This window comes from Miniopterus natalensis, chromosome 11, assembly GCF_054644295.1.
Source record: "Miniopterus natalensis isolate mMinNat1 chromosome 11, mMinNat1.hap1, whole genome shotgun sequence".
In the NCBI taxonomy this organism is placed as follows: Eukaryota; Metazoa; Chordata; class Mammalia; order Chiroptera; family Miniopteridae; genus Miniopterus; species Miniopterus natalensis.
Genome location: NC_142091.1, coordinates 14762351 through 14781309, shown reverse-complemented (window position 1 = coordinate 14781309; position 18959 = coordinate 14762351). Strand labels below are relative to the sequence as shown.

Sequence of the window (18959 nt, the reverse complement as noted above, 5' to 3'; positions counted from 1 at the left end):
TAAATCATATGAAAACTAAGAAAATGAAGTGCAGTTCAAAGTTGTTGGCAGTTGCAGAGGAAGCCAATATAATTGGTAAGTAATAACTCTCTATGGAATTACTAAAAGAGGTCAGCACCTGAGAAGCAGGCCTTGCTAGAATGTAGTTGTATTACATCAGATGCTTCCTGTAAAACAGGATTGGTGCCGTTAGCATAATGAGGTTCCTTACTGTGCTACCAAGTTTAACCGCACAGATTATACCAATTAGCTCCAAGGTGGATGCAAATCCTTAACTATAAAATGTTTCAGATAAACATACTGCTGATAGGAGCTCTGTGTGGCTGAGAGCCACACTGGGGATTCTGGTCTAAAACTCCGAAAGAAGTGCTGCTGTTTGTGCAGCCCACAGAGGGATGGACTTTTTCACTCTGCCAGAAAAAGAGGTGACGAGTCAGAGCAGTGGACAGCACTCTTACTGCCCCAGCCCGTCCCTCTCGCTGCTGCTTGGCCAGTGCCAGTAACTGCTGGTGTGGCTGCTCGTGCAGTGCATTTGTGGACCCCCGTTTGTTGCCAAAAGTTGAGAGACTGTAGGAATCTCATCTTGAAGAGTGTCTGGTGTCAACCAGAGGGAGAGGAGGCTTTTCTACCCATGAGGTGTGTGCCTGCAGCTTCCATTTGCCTGCCGGTTGGTTAGCAGTGTTTCAGAAGCAATGCAGCTACTTAAATCCTTCTGTTAGGTAAAATAAGAGAATTGTTTTATGTCTAAATTGTGTAGAATTTTACAGTGTTAGGCCTGGAAAATTGTTGAGTCAAACAGTCCTTATTTTTCAGACAAGGACATAGATTAAATAATTTATTCAGGATTGTACAGTGGGCTAGTGAGAAAGCCAGGACATTAAGCCAGGTCTCCCGACTCCCAAATCAGTGCCCTGAGTTCTGTGTCATCTCATTCCTAGCCATACACTGTGTGTAAAAGCATGTAGATCTGAGCAGGCCTGTGAAACCCAGACTAATTATATCCTTTACGCTTAGTTACTTCAGTCTTTATGTGTTGTACCAGCTGATGCGTGACCCATCAGTCAATTCTGAGCACCTTAAGGGTGCCAGATACTGTGTTGGGCTTTGAGAATGCCTGAACAAGACATTCGGCTGCCCTCACGGAGGTAAGTTCTTCTAGTCAGAAAACCAGGAAAGTAAAGCAGCCCAGCATGGCCAGAAAAGTGGCAGAGGTGCCATGTGCTGGTTGGGAGGGGGCTCGCAGGGCAGCCTGGTGTGGCCCTGTACACACTGGGAGCCAAGTCAGTGGAACAGAGCACGCTGAGAGCACTGTTTGAAGTGACATCGAGGCGACTGCCTTCTCCAAATTAGGAAATTTTCCTTTAATCTTGCTCTCGTTGGGTATGGAAGCATGGCTTTCTCCCAGCTGGGTCAGCCTTTTCTGCGGTTTTCTCACTTTAATTATAAAGTTTGTTAGAAAGTTTAAGAAACACAGGTAGTTAGGCAGGAAGTGTGCATGTGCACCATGTCAGAATCGTTCTACGAAGGGAAGTGATTTTCTGTGGACGGTCCCTGCCTCCCCTCCCATACTGAGTCTCTTCTGTCTGCAGCTGGTTCAGCAGTGGCCACAGGCGCAGAAATCCGCTTTGAAGGATACCGAGGAAGAGCACGACGCTGGTGGTATCAGCTTAGATGAAGCAAGGGCGAGGCTTCAGGAGGAGGACCGGTTCGACAAGGAAGAGTACAGGAAGAAAATCAAGGCAAAGCACCGGGTAAGCTGCCCTCGTGAATCCATGCCGAGCGCGACCCAGCGCGCCCACAGTCCTAAAGAGCCGCTAGATATTCCTTACGGTTTTCTCTAGCACTTCTTTTCCTGTGGCATTTTATCTCTTCCTTCTTCTTTCGATTGGCAGAGACTGTGTGCTGACTGGTGTCTGAGAACTTCATCTAAATCTGCTTTTGGCTGTGCGTGTTTTTTTAAATTAAAGCTTTAACTTGGGGTAATTATAGTTGCACATGTAGTCGTTGGAGGTAATACAGAGAGATCCCATGGGCTCCGTTTCTGTAGTTTTCCACTTCAGAAACATCATGCACGCGAAACCAGGCAGTGTGCAGCCTTCTGGGATTGGCTTTTTTCACTCAGGTAATTCTGACGATCTACCCAGGTGGTAGTGGGTATTAGTACTTCATTCTTTCTTTTACATGTTATAGATGTACCGCAGTGTGTTTCACCACTCATTTGAGCGACATTAGTGCTGCATTAAGCTTCAACTTAATAGTTACATTTTCCCCTCATAGCAATTACTTGGTGATGGGTATAAGATTAAACTCATTATGCTAAAAAAAAAAAAAAAAAAAAAAAAAGGAAACCTTGTAAGAGGGAGTGCTTCTGTATAAGCACATGCCCCATTGGCCTTAAACTGGCAGTTTTCTCTTATCCTTAAAATGGGTTATTCCATTCTGATTATTCATGATATTAATTTCCATCAAAGTGGTCATTTTGCTAGATAAATGAGTCATTAATGAAACAAAAAGAAGTTAGCATTTTTAAAGAAATTTCTGCAACATACCCCTGGGACAGTGAATGATTTCAGGGTAATATAACATCACACCCAAGAATCATTGCTATAATATTAAGTTCTGTATTAAAAAACTTTTAAGCCTGTCCATGAGGACATTATTAACTGCATCCTGAAGAGGGTTCTTGTGGTTCTTGACTCTTATTTGACCTTGTAGCCATTTAATGGCCCAGTAAAAAATGTTTTTAAAAGAGCAGCAATTCTCATTTCTTTCAGATTCGATGCTGCTTCACAGTAGCATTCGATGAATGAGGAGAAGTAGATACTGAATATAGCTTCGGGGATAGAAATGAATTGCGAGAAAACATTTCGGAAATAGGGAGAACTGATGAACTTGAAACACACTGGTTGCATTATTGGGTATTTATGTTATTGAGAGAACTAAGCATTTTCTGCATTGCTGCGTTTAGTGCAGTACTTTGCATGGAAATTTGGCATTGCTAATTTGTTAATAAAATTTTTAATAATATTAAGGGTGTCAGTAGCTTGTCACGTTTCAGCTCATAGTCTCCTTCGAGTATTTACCCAGGGGGAAGATGAGCATAAGAACATGTTATCCTTTATTTTTAAATTGTAGTCAGCAGTAGAAGAAATGTGCAGACTTTCCATGAATAATACCTGCCCTGTTTCTTGTGTCCCGTCCCCCCCCCGCCCCCCCTCCCCGTGTGGAGTTACTACTGTATCTAGGTGGTGAAGTGGTATTTCGGAATCCTTTAGAGACTGCATTTCAAATTGACTCCTTGCACATTTAGTGCACGTTTGTGTGCTAGGCTCTGGCCTAGGCTGTGAAGGTAGAGTACTGGGAGTGCTTCCTCTGTCCTCAGGAAGATTATAATTGAACCCACACTTACCTATAGATAGTCTGTCACTGCACAGAGGGTTTTTGAAACCTCTTTTCTTTTTACATTAAAAGTTTTTAAATGAATAGTATATTCATAATGTTCCAAAATCAAGATCACAAAAAGCCTTGCTTCTGCCTATACCTCTGATTCTTATTCATACCTCCATCCCATAGGGTAACTTTTATTTATTAATTATTAATGCATCCTTCCAGTTTCTTTATATAAATAGGAGTAAAGAGAAATACATATTCTTATTTTTTCCCTTTGTTACATGAAAGGTACTTTACTATGTATAAATTTTTCTCATGTTTCCATTTCCACTTATTTTTGAGTTTTTAAATAATTCATTTTCTTTTCTTTGCATCATTGTTAAAATGTAGCATATGATTTTTAAACTATTAGTGTGATTGTCACACAGCAAGGCTGAACAGAACAGTTTTGGGCTATAGTAGTTGGGAGAGAAATTACAAGAACTTTTGAAGTAGTTCCTTGGTAACTAAAATAGACATTAGGTCTTTTTAAAAACAAACCAAAGGTTGCTATTTTATATAAAATAGGTATATTTTGTACAGGGTGACTGTGGCATACCTCCCGTATTGGAGGTTGAAAATATTTAGCCTGAAAAAAGTATAAGGGAATAACTAAGATAGTCTTTTCTGTATTCTGTTTTAATGTAAATGCTTCTTGACACAAATGTGATTAGTTTTTCGGTATTTTTTATCAGTAAAATTATTTATCCATATATAAGTATTTGTGTATTGAATTAGGGAAACTTTCACATTTGTGAGCACTTTGGAATTAGTATATCTATTACAGTAGCATCCATAAGAAACAATACCGGTGCTCAAATCAGTGATGCACCAAGCTGCTACACCTAGTGACGTATGAAGTATTTTCTTAAATGGCAAGTTTTAACATTTGGCATAATGTTTGGTGGAAAGAGTGTGGAGGGATTCTTGCGTTTGACTCTGGGTCTGGCAGAACTAGTCACCAGTTTGGGCTGCATTTTCCTATTCTGAAAAGCGAGGGAGTAGGAGTGGGAGTTAATTGCAGGTGATCAGAGAGATCATCTGGCTGTGTGTGAATTGGTAAGACATGGGAATAAAATTATTCCTTCCTGTTTGAAAAATGAAATTTTAATTTATAATTTTTCCTTGCTTGATGATAAGTTTTCCTTCTTGTTCAGTTATTTTCCAGTGGTTACTAAACTTTTACTTCATAAACTAAATATATTTATCTTAATTTTATCTTAATTGCTCTAACTGAACACATTATTGGCTTCAAATTTGTCTTTTTTTCCTAATTAATTATATTACTTATGATAATGACAATTCTTAGTTCCTCTAGCAAAAGATTTTACCTTGGGCAACTTTAATTATGTTTCCCTTAAAGCTGTCACTTCTAATTTTGTTATTTCTGTGAAAGTGTATGGAGAATTGTGTGTCCCTAAAGAATACTTGAAATACTAACTTTAGGAGTAAACTTTACTTCATGAAGACAGAAAAAGGTAAAGGAACTTTTGACACAAAATTATGAATAAGGAATGTGCCTGAAAGAATTTTACATGCGAAAAGAAAACTCCATAAAAATCTATAATATAATTCTATATTTGACACATTACTATATTTTTAAAAATGTGTCCATTTTATTTTTATTTATTTTCCTATTGTGTCAATTTTAGAAGTTTTCATAAACCTAGGAATATTCTTTTAGCATGTTCAAAATATTTCATGATTATCTTTTTGGTTTAAAAGGATAAGATATTTAACATATAAGTGAATTTAGTCTTAGTAATTCTGTTTGAAAGTAGTTGCTCCTGCTGTTTAAAATTAACAGCCTCTCACCGTAGTTTTGAATACGTACTCATTCTGTGTAATGTAGGGCTCAGCTGTTGCTTTTTCCTGCCTCTTTTTCCTCCATGCAGGTACATCTGTCCTGGACTCATATTTTCTTTTTTTTTTTTTAAATATATCTTTATTGATTTCAGAGAGAGGAAAGGAGAAGGAGAGAGAGAAACATCAATGATGAGAGAGTCATTAATCGAGCCCACAACCCGGGCATGTGCCCTGACCAGGAATCGAACCCCGATCGCCTAGATCCCAGGTAGACGCTCAACTGCTGAGCCACTCCTGGCCAGGCGGGACTCATATTTTCATCTACCAAATTCTGAAAGCTCTGTAATTTGTTCTGTGACTTAGTAAATATCTTTCTCCTAAAGATTTAGAAAGTGAGCAGTAAGAATTTTAACTAGTTTATGGAAAAAAAATTACAGCATCACTGGGAGTACATTTTAGCCGCCTGCTTGTTGGAACTCATAGCTACACACCCGGCGGACTTCAGGGGCCCTTGTGTAACTGCTTTGAGTTACTTAGCAGCTTTATTTCTCTTCATGAGGCTTCACTGTAGCCATTAAGCATCATTTTCGTCTGAGATGGTTCTGGTTTTTAGCTTCCCCTGGCAATTCATAAGTAACTGTACTTAACTAGGCCTATTCGTATTTTCTCTGCTAAACCTCTTGAAACCACTCATCAGAAGAAAATTAAAGCACAAGCTATAATTTTTGCATATAAATCCATTAGTAAATTATAAAGGCAAAACCACTACTTTTGCGTGGAAACAATGTGTTTTTGGATAATTCAATCAGAACTGTGAAAGGTGGGTCATGGATCAGGTTACTGAAAGGATTTTAATTTAATGGAACAAAAATCTACTCTGTGGTATATGTCATCATTCTTAGTTCTGAAAGGTTGCTTATATTTAGGGTGATAATATCTGCTATAAGAGCTGAGAGTTGAGAGAAGCAGTTCATTACCAAGTTCTCGTTCATTCCCTTGAAATTTGCTTTGAGAGGCTCTATCCACTTTGGATTGTGTGTGTAGGTAGCATAGCCATGTCTCAAGATGCGGCTCTGGACTGCTTGCGGAGATGGCGCAGTGTTGCTCTGGGTTCCACTTATTACTAGCGCAAACATTAGGAAGTTAGGGAAGACGTAAAGATACTCTTCAGAAAATCTGTCTTGCTGTTGACACAGAAATCAGTTGGCATGTAATCCAGGTATCTTAAACATAAATCTGTATGGCAGTCAGGAAGGAGAGGAGCAGTAATCAGGCATCTTAGGAATAGTAAAAACAAGAACATTAACAATAACAACTAGTAGCAGTTAGTTACTTGGGCTCTACACTAAATGCTTTACATATATTATCCAAATACATGCTAAAAATTGACTTCTGAAACAAGTGAGCTACCTTACTTTACAGGTGATAAAATTTAGACTTGGAAGGGTCAAGTGATTTGTCCAAGACCCCACAGCTTACAAGTAGCAGCTTTGGGATTCTTACGAAGGTTTTTGTTACTGTACAGACTTGGTTTTTAACTGTTGGACAGTGTTCCTCCCCACCTCAAACCATCAGGCGTTCGCACAACAGGGTAACTCTGAGCAGTGAGTAAAAGGCGCAGGATGGTAAGAGTGGAGGGTTTTGAAGAGGAAAGACAAATGATGGAAATTGTTCATGTTTCCAGAGCAAGGAATAAAAAAATTGTGGTTAATTATTTACAGTTTAGGACCCCACACTAATACTACCTTTCCTGAAAGTTCATCGCATAGATGTGTAGTTAGCAGTACCAGAATCCATGTTTAAATAGCGGTGGCCCTCTGAGCGTCTGAGGCATAGTCAGAGGGTGGTCTGCCTCATGTGGTTTATGACATTTACTAATGTCAAAAATATCATCATGAGGGCAGGGGACTAAGCATCTAAGGGTTAATTCTAAAATGGACTTTATGAATAAAGCTTATTTATAGGGGAGGAAAAGAGGTCCGTGTCCGGTGCAGCCCTGTCCCCTCCGCTTTCAGTTATTCCTGCTACCGTCCCGACCAGGTCCATTTTGGAAAAGGAGCCAGCCAGTTACTCCAGAACCCTGGTCTGTAAGTTGGAGATGTCTGCACGGGCGGTTTCTGTTCTTACTCTCAGGAGCTTAGGGCATCTTGCGATCCTCACTCAGTTCAGTATCTTAGAACTCGAGCCCTTCACCCCAGCTTCCAAAATGGCACAAGCACTCAAAATGTCATAGATCTATCAACCATGTGGCAGGTCTTTGAGCTGTTTATCTCTACTTTTATTAAGTTCTTTGTTTTGTGGGGTTTTTTGTTGTCGTTAATCCTCCGCTGAGGATATTTTTTCCATTGATTTTTAGAGAAAGTGGAAGGAAGGGAGGGAGGGAGAGAGAGGAAAGGAGGGAGAGACACGTCCATTGGTTGCCTCCTGCATTCACCCCGACCAGTGCAACCCAGGCACATGCCCTGGACCGGGAATTGAGCCTGCGAGCCCTCAGTTCTTGGGCAGAGGCTCACACAGGCCAGGGCTGTGGAATTTTATTTTATTTTATTTTTTAACAGTGCATGGTGTTTGAGAGGTGCAAGGGGTCTTAAATTGATGGTCAATAGCCAGATACGGGGGTTAAGGACCAGGAGTAGCGTTGGTACTAATGGAATTAAGGGGTCTGACAAGATAGGTCACAGGCTACAAAGACTGCGTTTGTTTTGCCCATTCCTGTTTGTTCAGAGCCGCTGTGGGGCCTGGGGCCTGGGGCCTAGTTGCTCAGCAAATATTTGAAAGAATTGATTAGCGAATCAGTGTTTCTGTGTAAATTTTTCTCCTTCATCTCCTTGCTGTAGTTGTTACAGATTTATATATTGAAGACCAGTTTTTTATGTTGTTTAAATGAAATGCTGTTGAATAGGTAACAAATCAGAGAACCTTGTGGTCCAAGTTCCTGGGAGGGTTTTAGGTTTATGAGGATTTTGTTCTTGGAGGGGAGGAGGTATCTTTAGGGCCAAAAATCTTCGTAATCTTTCTTTTACTCACTTTTGTTGACCAACTTTCTTTCCTGAAAAAGAAATTCCTGTAATACTGAACTAAGGATGGATATTTCTCCTTTTCTCTGTGTGACAGCTGGGAACCCAATTCCTTACCACACTGGCAGTTGCCTGAGACTCACTCAAATAGGTTATGCTTCTACCACCACCTGCAATATGAGCTGTTTCCAAATCTATGAAATTTCTAAGATCACCATAGAATGAAAACTATTTAAATACATAGTCCTGACTGCTGATGGAATTCATATCTCATCACACTTTCTTTTCTGGAAGTTAAGGACTATAGTGTGTGAGACGCCAAAAGAAGTGTAATAACATCTATAAAGGAGTGTTTTGTACCTTGAAATGTGATTTTTCTGTTCTTCTGTCCTATGTAATTCTGATTTTATTATTGAATTTTATGCTCTTCTTATACTTAATCATTTGTAGCATGGCAGGACGAAAGATAAAATGTTGCCTTCTTTTTGTGTGGCATAAAACAAATAGCTCTTGGTACTAACCTATCCTCAAAAAATAAAGGATTTAAAGTATTTGAACCATATAAAATGAAGGCGGGTGGGGAGAAACCTCATTTACTGAATCTAATAAAATTCAATAACATTTTCCCCTCAAGACATACTCCAACCTTTTATCAGTATGTCTTGTCATTTAGAGCAGCTGTAATTCATATGCTTATTTTTTAATAATTTTTTTTTTACTGCCTTAATAGAGAAAAAAAATCATACTTTCTTCCCAATATCCATTTCCCAGATTTTGGATTACCATAATTCTACTTCCTGTTCTCTTCTCTTTAAAGTCTCATTTTTACTCTTGCCTCTTTTCAGGCAGTGTTAACGTGGCTTTTTAAGATAATAATGAAAAGTTGTCTAATTTCCCTTTTGTTTTACCCAGTATTGAAAGTTGATTCTTTTTATTGCTCTTTGGTTTCATGTCCAAGCCCTGTTCACATTACAGTTTAAAGGTTCAGCTATCTCCCATTCTGTGGCAGAAGTCTTAAAAGGAAAGAATTATCCCATTTGTATGCATATGTGAATTCTGATAGGCTGTTGAAATTTGAAATATATCTTTCACTGACTATAATAATTAATACTGCAGTTCGGTGGTAGTGGAGATTTGTCAATAAAATTTTTGTGTGCTGTGATTAAATTGGCTGATGAAAAGCTGCAGAATAGAGATTATGTTTACTGTTAGAGAAATGGTTTTTCTGATGTGAACATATTGAGGTTATTCTTTGGAACATTGAAGTGCTGTTTTCAAATATTCTCATGTGTTGGGAGAAAGCCAGCTATTGAATAGTTACAACAAAAATCTGTGTGAGTGTTAAACATGGTTAATTATCTGTTAAGATGGACAAAAGTTAAATAATGTCCACAAAGTCCTAGCAGGAAAAAGAAGCTCTCAGGATGAAAAGACCAATATGGTGTCATACCATTATTAGTAATAAAAGGAAATGCAACATTTACCTAAAACATATTGATAAGATGAAATCACTGTGCATCTAGAAAGCTAAACAAACTTTCTAATGCAGGGGTGAGGGGTATAGAAGTGTGCTGGAGATGAGGGAGTTGAGGACATTGGCTCCGTAGACCAGGTTTTAGCCTCAGGTTCATCACTCACTGGTTGTGCGACAGCAGACAAGTTACTTAATTAGTTTGATCTACTTTTTTCATCTATAAAATGGGAATAATAATAATACTACCTCAAAGTTTTGTTAACAGATTTAAAAATATATGTAAAATGCCTAACACAGTGCTGATACTTAATAATTCAGAGTTATTACTGTTAGTAAGAAAATAACAATAGTAATGTAATGGGCAGATACATTTTTATAAAAGTACAACTTTATTAGTTTCTAGTCATTTGATTTTTTTTTTTATGGCTGTAGTTTTAAAATTAGTTTGAGCAACACTTGAAAGTCACTGTGGTCTTTGTAGAACATAAAATACTGCTCTGCTTAATTTTACCTTCCAAAACATGAAAACTTTTTTTTGTAGAAGATAAAAGTTGTGTGTGCGTGAAAGAGGAGAGATAAAATTACAAATACATGCATCCACAAACTAAAGCCATCTCTCAAACTAAGCACAATTCTTTTCAACTTTAGATGGGTCGGTTTGTTGTTTTGGATTTTAATATTGTACATATTTTTTTCTTAAAAATGTTAGTGTTGCATTTTATGCCTATTTTATGATCATTGGAAAACAGGGAAATTATAAAGCAATTTAATAAAATAATAACCTTTTATTGTTTTTTTGTTTGAGAAAATATTGCCTCTTTTCTAAGAACCCCAGAAATGAGGATTATATATCCTTATAAATTCTGTGTTTAAACAGAAGGAAAGAGAAATAGTCAATATTGCATTTTTCTTCTTTTTATTCTAATGTTCAACATTGATTGTGTACCAGTCATATATCCCTAACTGTGCTGAATACTTATGTATGTTATTTTATATAATTCTTATACCAATTTTATGAAATATGTGCTTCTGTTTATGAAATATGTGCTTCTCATCCATGTTTAGATGAGAAAATAAGAGAGAATATAAATAAGTTGCTCAAAGCTGCACAGATAGTAAGTGGTAGAAATGGGATTTGATTCCAGATCTGTTTGACACATACTTAATAATTAAAAATATGTATGCCAATCTCATAAATATTTATTAAGTAGTGAATGAAAAATAAATGTGATGCATTAGTTGACTTTAAAAAAAGACTGTTAAAAATGTGTAGTCTGACTTACACCTGAGAGATGGAAGTGTGTACGTTGCTAATTTTCCCCCTCGTCTTGCAGGAAAAAAGACTGAAGGAAAGAGAGGCCAGAAGAGACGCAAACAAGAGACAAGCGAAGGTAAGGGTTTATATTTTAATGAGAAAATGTTTGTAACACTGAATGGAATTCACATACTCTACTTTTCCATCTGCCTTTTATATTTATTTATACATCATGACATTCAGATTGGATTTAAATCGGTGTGCGCCTGTCATTTATTTTCTCATATTTATTTGTTTCCTCTGTTGCAGGATGAAATGCCTAAGATAATTTGTTTGTTGCTCTGCTACTCTACAACCTTTCTTTCATTATATATTGTGCCTATTAAATATAGCAAATGGTTGACTCTGTGGGCCAGGCCTGATAGGACTTTAAACTATGTCATGTTTAGACTTGGTAACAGCCTACGTGAACCCAACCTGATAACAGATAATTGAAAACATTGGTTGCTTCAGTTCAACTCCTAGAATCTAGGGGAAAGCTCACTGTATCTCCCACCTTCATTATATAGTCTGTAAACAGTAATTTTCAGCAAATATAAATGTAGTTTCCCTTAAATATATATGTGCAATAGTAAACGCCATCCGTGTGCCGCAGTAATTTTTATCTGGTGCGTTTGACACTGAGAAAGGTTCGGCTTCTGCATTCCGAGGACATTTAAGAGAAATGATTTCCTAGAACCAGGGCCTAGTAATGTATGTCATTTCTCATGCTCTGTCTCTTTGCTGTGCCTGACTGGCCCTGATTTCTGCTTGGCAGTTAGCAGAGATCCGACTCCCTTGACTAAGCCCAAAATGTCCATTGTCACTTTTTTCCATGCTGGCCATAGCACTTAGAGAGCATGTCAGAGATAATAGCTCATGTTATAGTTCTGAAGTGGGAACAGTTACTCTACGGTGGGAGATGAAAAGCCTGCTTATATTCAGTATTAAATATCACTCTGTCTTCAGAGGGGCCTGAAAACGAAGCTACAGCCATGTGCAGCCTGACTGCTAAATCAGGTGGTGAGTTCTGCACAGGTTTCTTAATGCAGACATGACGGCACGGCATGGAAATTAGGTCTTAAGGTGTACTGGGAAAATGGAAATTTCAGAAGAAAATCTTAAATCTAATGAAAGCATTTGATATTTATGAATGAGTATTACATGTTCATGTAAGAACATACCCATTTATTTCACTAAGAAGCTCTCATTTCTGCATATAAAATTGTAATGTGAAAGCTATAACCTGGAGCTAGAAGAAAGCCCTGTTACTGTATTTCCTTTGTGTGTATTCGTGCATGTTTGTGTATATTACTGAGTATGGCTTATTTTTTTATACTTGTTGATACTGTATACTTTATCTTTCATGGTTTTTAAGCTGTAAGAAATTGCTCTCAGCCTTGAGCCGGCCTCTTATGCTTCTTCTTTTATTTCCTTGTAAATTGGTGTATGTTTTTGGTTTTGTTTCCATGCCAGCTGGGAAATATACAGACAGAAAGCTATAAGGGCTAGCAGAATCCGCTTTTCCCATTGGGGCAGATCTCTAAAGTGAACTCCAGCCACGCCCCCCCCTCCCATATTTGTCATGTGTGTTTGTTTTCTGACATTTAAGAAAGGAGGAGGAATTTATTGTGAAGAAGACATCTCATTTCCTTCTGTATGGGAACCAATAGAAGAGGCTCTATAGCTGACGTGGCTTTGCTGCTCAGCCAGGAGCTCTCAGTAGACAAAGGCTGTGTGTTAGCCTCACTCTGGATGGCCGAACTGCCTCCAGTTCACAGCCTTGTCCGAGTGCTCAGAGATGGCAGCTGTCTGAAAGAGTAATGGTAGCAGAGCGGAGAGGGGATGGGTGGTAGCCAGGGCTCAAGGTTCCTTGAGACGCCGTGGGCTGCAGCAGTGGCAGACTCAGCTGATTGACGGAGCCCAGGAACTAGCTTAGAACCAGCCTTTACACCGAGCTTCTTTGCAAATGAAAGTGACGGGATGAAGGCCTTCATGGCTCTTCAGGTGCCCCTTTGGAAACAGACCCAGAAGATATTATTTGGAGGGACTCTGTAAAGTGGTGATGGCCCAAAGTTCTGTGATGTCTAAGAAGAAATATATGTGCATGATCAGGTTTCCTGTTGTCTGTGTGCTTTAAATGATGGCTATGATAGTTTTAGAGTAAACTTGATCCTTTCTTTAATATGTTTAAACATAATCATTGTGTGTTTCGAGGCTGTGCCTTCTGATGCCCTTTGGTAAGCTTCAGCCTTGAGCTTCCTTCAGTCACAGAACCTATAGGATTTCCAAATGGTGCTTTAGTCTTTCCTATTATAGCTATTTTAAGAAATCAGTGCCTAGAAACTGAAAGTGTGAGAAAGGGACATACGTAGTTCTCTTTGTGCCTGCCCCGTGCTTCTGTCAGCAAGTGTGTTTATGAAGAGAAACATAGAGGACACAGAATGTTTTTTTAAACTGGAAAATAGTGTTTGCAGGAAAGTTAATGGAATTCTCTTTATTTCCAAGAAAAGAGATAATGACAATATGAGTTTTCAATTTTTTAAATGATGGTTGGTGGTTATCTCTTCCCTGACAGAAAATATTCCTAAGAAAATTGCTTTAAAAGTCTGAGTCCAGTAAAATAAAGTTGGAATTGACCTCTCAGGAATTGGATACAACTTTTTATTAAGAGAGAGATGCCCTGGCTGGTTTGGCTCAGTGGTTAGGCACGCAGACCAAAGGGTCGCAGGTTCGATTCCTGGTCGGGTAGGCATGTCGGTCGCAGGCTCGATTCCCAGCCCCAGTCTGGGCGCGTGCGGGAGGCAACTGTTCGATGTGTCTGTTACATTGATGTTTTTCTCTCTCTTCCTCTCCTCCCTTCCCTCCACTGTCTCTAAAAAATCAATAGAAAAAATATCCTCGGGTGAGGATTAAGAAGAGAAGATAGATCTAAGATCTGCCCGGAATAAGTTGCATGCAGTGTCAGGAGTAGGAGAGAAGCATGAAGCTGGAACTCTTCAAGTTTTCTGGGTACCCAGTATTTAGTGATTTGGGAGACAGAGGTCTTTCAGGTATCAGAACTAGCAGAGAAAGATTTGAACTGCACAGTGGACTTTTACTTTAGCTGACAGGATGTTGTATGCTCTTGTACCTTAGAAATTTTAAACCAAGATCTGAAAAAATAGCTGTAGCAGTGATCAGTAGACCACGGTGCTTTTTGGGGTAGGGAGGTTCCATAATCCTGGACATACGGTTTCCCCTCATGCAGCCAGATTGCCTCATGTACTGGGATGCTCCCAAGTGCCTGTACCAGCGTCTGGCGGCTGGAAGGGTTTTGCAGAAATGTAAAGAAAGGCACAGCAGTGCTGAAACCTGAGGAAATAGATCCCCAGAAGTACCTCAGTGTTCCCTGCCTTTGAAAAGAAAGCAGAGTGTGAGGACGATGAGACTGAACACTGAGTATGCAGGAGAAAGTCGGAAACAGCCCAGAGGCGCCTGGACGCTAGAAAACTAAGCATTGCTTTGAATATACTCCACACGATGCTTATTCTTTCTTTTCATGTGTGGGAAAGTGATATTAAAAATAACTAAGGTTATGTCATACAGTTTAAGATTAGAGTTTTAGTTGTACATTTTAACTTGGTTTTTTCCTGTCTGGTTTTTATTGCATTTTTATTTTAGTGACCCTGATGCAATCACTTATTTAATGGTGCTCTAAATGAGTCATTCGGTTTCTCCAAGCAAACTGCTCAAATAATACCTTGTTTTAGTACAAAGATAAGGCCCATTATGCTGTCTTTACTTGCCTTTAGATGATGTGCTTTTTCCCCTTTAATATCTACCTAAGCTAGCAATGAAAATCCAAGTAGGTTTAGCTTTTATTGTGATTCTAGTGTTGGTTTGTTTTGCTTGAAGGTTAATATAGTGGTTTCTTTCTCCTTTTTAAAAAAAATATCTTTTTATTGATTTCAGAGAGAGGAAGGGAAAGGAGAGAGATGGAAACATCAATGATGAGAGTCATTGATTGGCTGCCTCCTGCACGGCCCCGACTGGGGATCGATCGAGCCCGCAACCCGGGCATGTGCCCTGACCAGGAATCGAACTGCGATCGCCTGGATTCTAGGTCGACGCTCAACTGCTGAGCCACGCTGGCTGAGCAGTGGTTCCTTTCTTTCTCTCCTCCCCACTCACCCGCTTTGTGATGAAGAAGGGGATTATGAAATTTGAACTTTTAACTGTCTTGCATTATTGAAGAGGTACTCTAAGTGTTCCCTTGTCCGAGAATTGGCCTTCTCTAGTCATGAAGACTTAAGGTTAACTAGGGAGAAGGGATGGCGCTGTTCATTCCATCTGCATGTGAATACATGCTGGGCCTTTAAGACTCAGCTTATTGAGTTCTCCTTTTAATGTTTTCCTGACCCTCTCAGACATGGTGGACACCTGCTTTAATAACTCCCAGTCTCCTGTATAAAGCGTCTGATAGTTTACAGCACTTACTTGGATAGTGTCTGTCTTTCTTGCTGAGCTCTAAGTCGTGTTCTTTGTGTTCCTGTCACTGGGCTTGCTTCATAATAAGCACTTAATAAATATTTGAATGAATGACTTAAAGAGGTACAGAACACAGGCTTAAAATTTTTAAATAATTTTTTATTGGGTAAAATATACATAGCATAAAGTTTACTCTTTTAACCATCTTTAAATGTACCATTTGGCATTAATTACAGTCACATTGTTGTACAACGACCACCACCACCTATTTCCAGAAGCTTCTCATTGCCCTGGACTGAAACTCTGTGCTCATTAAACAGTAGCTCCCTGTCCTCTCACTCCCACTCCCAGAGTACAGACTTTTAAAGAGAACACTTTTATATTCCAAATAATTATTTAGCATGTGAGGAAATGAAGACCCTTGGTGAACAGATGATTCTTCCAAGGTCTTACAGTAAATTTTAAGAGCAAAACTGGGCTAGACCCCAGGTCTTTTGTGGTTTATTTCTTCAGCTTTCCTTGTAGAGAACAGAAGAAGAAATCTCAGAAATCATGACTAATTCAGACATGGTTGGACCTCATTAATATTAAAGATAATACCCAGAAAAATAAACTTTGAATTAGTTATGTTTGGATTATCTAAAGCTGATTCTTAGTTTTCAAATATTAATGGTATGCAATCCTGTGCAGTACTTTGTTGTTAATGAGGAAGCCCAGCTGGCGCGGCTCAGTGATTGAGCATCGACCTAGGATCCAGGTGATTAGGGTTCGACTCCCGGTCAGGGCACATGCCCAGGTTGCGGGCTCGACCCCCAGTCGAGGATGTGCAGGAGGCAGCTGATCAGTGACTCTCATCACTGATGTTTCTCTCTCTCTCTCCCTCTCGCTTCTTCTTTCTGAAATCAATAAAGACATATTTAAATAAATAAATAAATAAATAAAAAAGAAAGCCTTGTTTGGGGATGAGCTTTTACTGGCTGCAGCGCTGTGTGGGCTATAGAGTGACCAAGCTTTATTGCCCCTCCGTTAAGCCACGGAGACTTCTCTTGGAGAGCACCATGAGCCGGTGCTCTAAAAAGGAAGTCAGTGGTGGCTGTAAAAATTTGTTACTGGAGGTAGTCAGTGGTGCTGAAAATATCATTGAGGAGAGCCTGTTTTTCTCACTGGTGTCTTTCTTTATTTACCCTCTAAAGAACTACATATGGAAAGGTTTGTAACTATAAGGCTCTGTTTAGCTAGTTGTTATTACTGCAGTTATTGTTATCAGCAACATTAAAAAGTTCCTGTTCGCTATATTTTCTTGCTTTGGGTGAAGATGTAAGCAGGTGTCTGCAGTGTTTTAAGTGGGAATATTTTCCTTTACCTGTTAAGTCTTTGTTATTGACGTATATTATAGAACTCAAAGATCTCGTTACTTGATGAGAACTCCAGAATTTGTTGCTTACGGACTGCGTTGGTGTAGATTTTCTGTAACATCACACAATGTTTTACCCTTTTCAGATTACTTTCATTAAGGTTATCCTACTTGATTAATGAGTTTATGTAATAAGTGGAAGCATTATAGTCATTTGACAGTTGAAAAAGCTTTACTACAGAGAAGTTAGGTAAGTGACTAGGCCATATACCTAGTTACTAGGTTCAAAAGTTCTCACCTGTCTGTCCCATGACACAGTATGCAGAGGTCTTCTGGCATTATTTTAAGAGCTGATCATTTTCTGTCCTTCATATTTCACATTCGTAAATCTTTCTCACCTGGTTGCCTTGAGCATTATCTGAAATACTCATAAGGGGGTAGTAGTAAATTATGAGACCTGGAATTTATCTCTGGTTCTTTTCCTAAATCACTGTATATTTAGGTATAAAATCACTGTAATTCACTAAGCTTTACTTTTCCTTATTAATAATATGACTACTTGGGGGAAATGTTTGGCAATGTCTGCTAAGCTGGACGTATGCCTATGCTCCACACTTCTTCACTAGTTGTATACCCAAGAGAAATGCATACGTGTCTCCCAAAAGGTGTTTATATAGCAGCACTGTTTATAATCATCAAATACTGGAAATAACTCAGATAGTAGACTAGATAAATTGTGGTTATTGATACAGTGAAATATTATATAGTTATGAAAGTGTTATTGCTACATGCAATAATAATGTCAGGTTTCAAAGATATTGAACAAAAGCTGGACACAAAAGAATAAATACTATAGTATGCCATTTATATAAAGTATTTTTTTTGACAGTGTAAAGACTGAAGCATTTATTGTATGTATATAAAGTATTTTTTTAAGCAAAGCTAACATTTGGGGTTAGAGTCAGGATGGTGGGGTTAGCTTTTGGGAATAGGGGTTTGTTAACTGGGAACGAGCATGAGGGGTACTTCTAGAGAACTAGAAGGTATTCTGCTTTCTTATTTTGGGTGGTATATACATGGCAATGGACCCTTGTGAAAACTCATCAAACTATGTGCTTATTATTTGTGCATTTTTCTGAATGTCATACTTCAGTTTAAAAGACTATTTTAAAATGAAGTGGTAGATTAGGTCTCTGTATGTGCTTTCAGTCTAGATGTTTTAGTTTGTGGGTTCAGGAATATGTAGTGTGTTATGGATAACTCTTGTAACTCTAGAAGTATCAGGGCCTCAGTCCCTAGAATCATCCATATTTTATGAAAGCTATGAAAGAAAATTAAAAATTTACATTTCTCAAATACACATTTATTTCCGAATCCCCTTGCTTCAAGAAGTATGGTGTTTGACTTCCTAAAATTTGGAGGTAAAATGATTTCTCCCAGATGAGAAAATAATTGTTCTTTTGATTCCCATGCAAATTAAAAAGAAAAATGTGTATTTTCTACAAGGGACACAGTAATTACTGGGCCGGTGAGAGACCTCCCTTCCTCAGTGAATTTTCCTGTTTCCGTACTGAATTTGAGACGGTTTGGTGGCCTTGGAATGCTGTGCAGGCCCTTTCTGTTCCTGTCACCTGAGAGGACCTTGAATGCTATTAAATGGGACTATATTTTGAATAAGGATTACAGGGATGGTGAAATGGACAGAGTATAAATGGTCCTTTATGTAACTATTATAGTTTCATAAGTTGAAATTTATGTACAATAGGTTAGTAAGTGACCAGAGAAATTGGGAAAGATACAGAGCTTGAAGGATCATCTCATCAAAGAAGTGGAGTACCTTCCCACAAGTAGACTACTTATATTGGGCTTACGTTGTTCTTGCCGTAGACTCTTGGTGTTCAGATATATTCTGTGTGTATCTTGTGAGAATTAAGTATGTGCTCTCTTACTTTCCCCGTCAACAGATAAACATTAATTTGACAGGTACTTACTGAGTATCTGTCATGTACCTGGTCCAGTAGTAACAATCTACAGCATTAAGGAGGAAGTAGGCTCTTTTGTTAATGTAGCCTCATTTGATCTTTACTAGAGGGAGTAAATCTTTTGCAATTCCAG

At 38.6% G+C, this 18959-nt stretch overlaps 1 protein-coding gene across 1 annotated transcript in view; it reads left to right on the top strand.

The window, feature by feature from the left end:
* Positions 1-18959, top strand: part of DDX10 (DEAD-box helicase 10) — a 207599-nt gene that overhangs the window by 129804 nt on the left and 58836 nt on the right. The window contains exons 15-16 of the mRNA XM_016203581.2: positions 1590-1751; positions 11061-11117. Of these exons, the coding sequence (XP_016059067.2) occupies positions 1590-1751; positions 11061-11117 (219 nt within the window). The remainder of the gene's footprint in view (positions 1-1589; positions 1752-11060; positions 11118-18959) is intronic.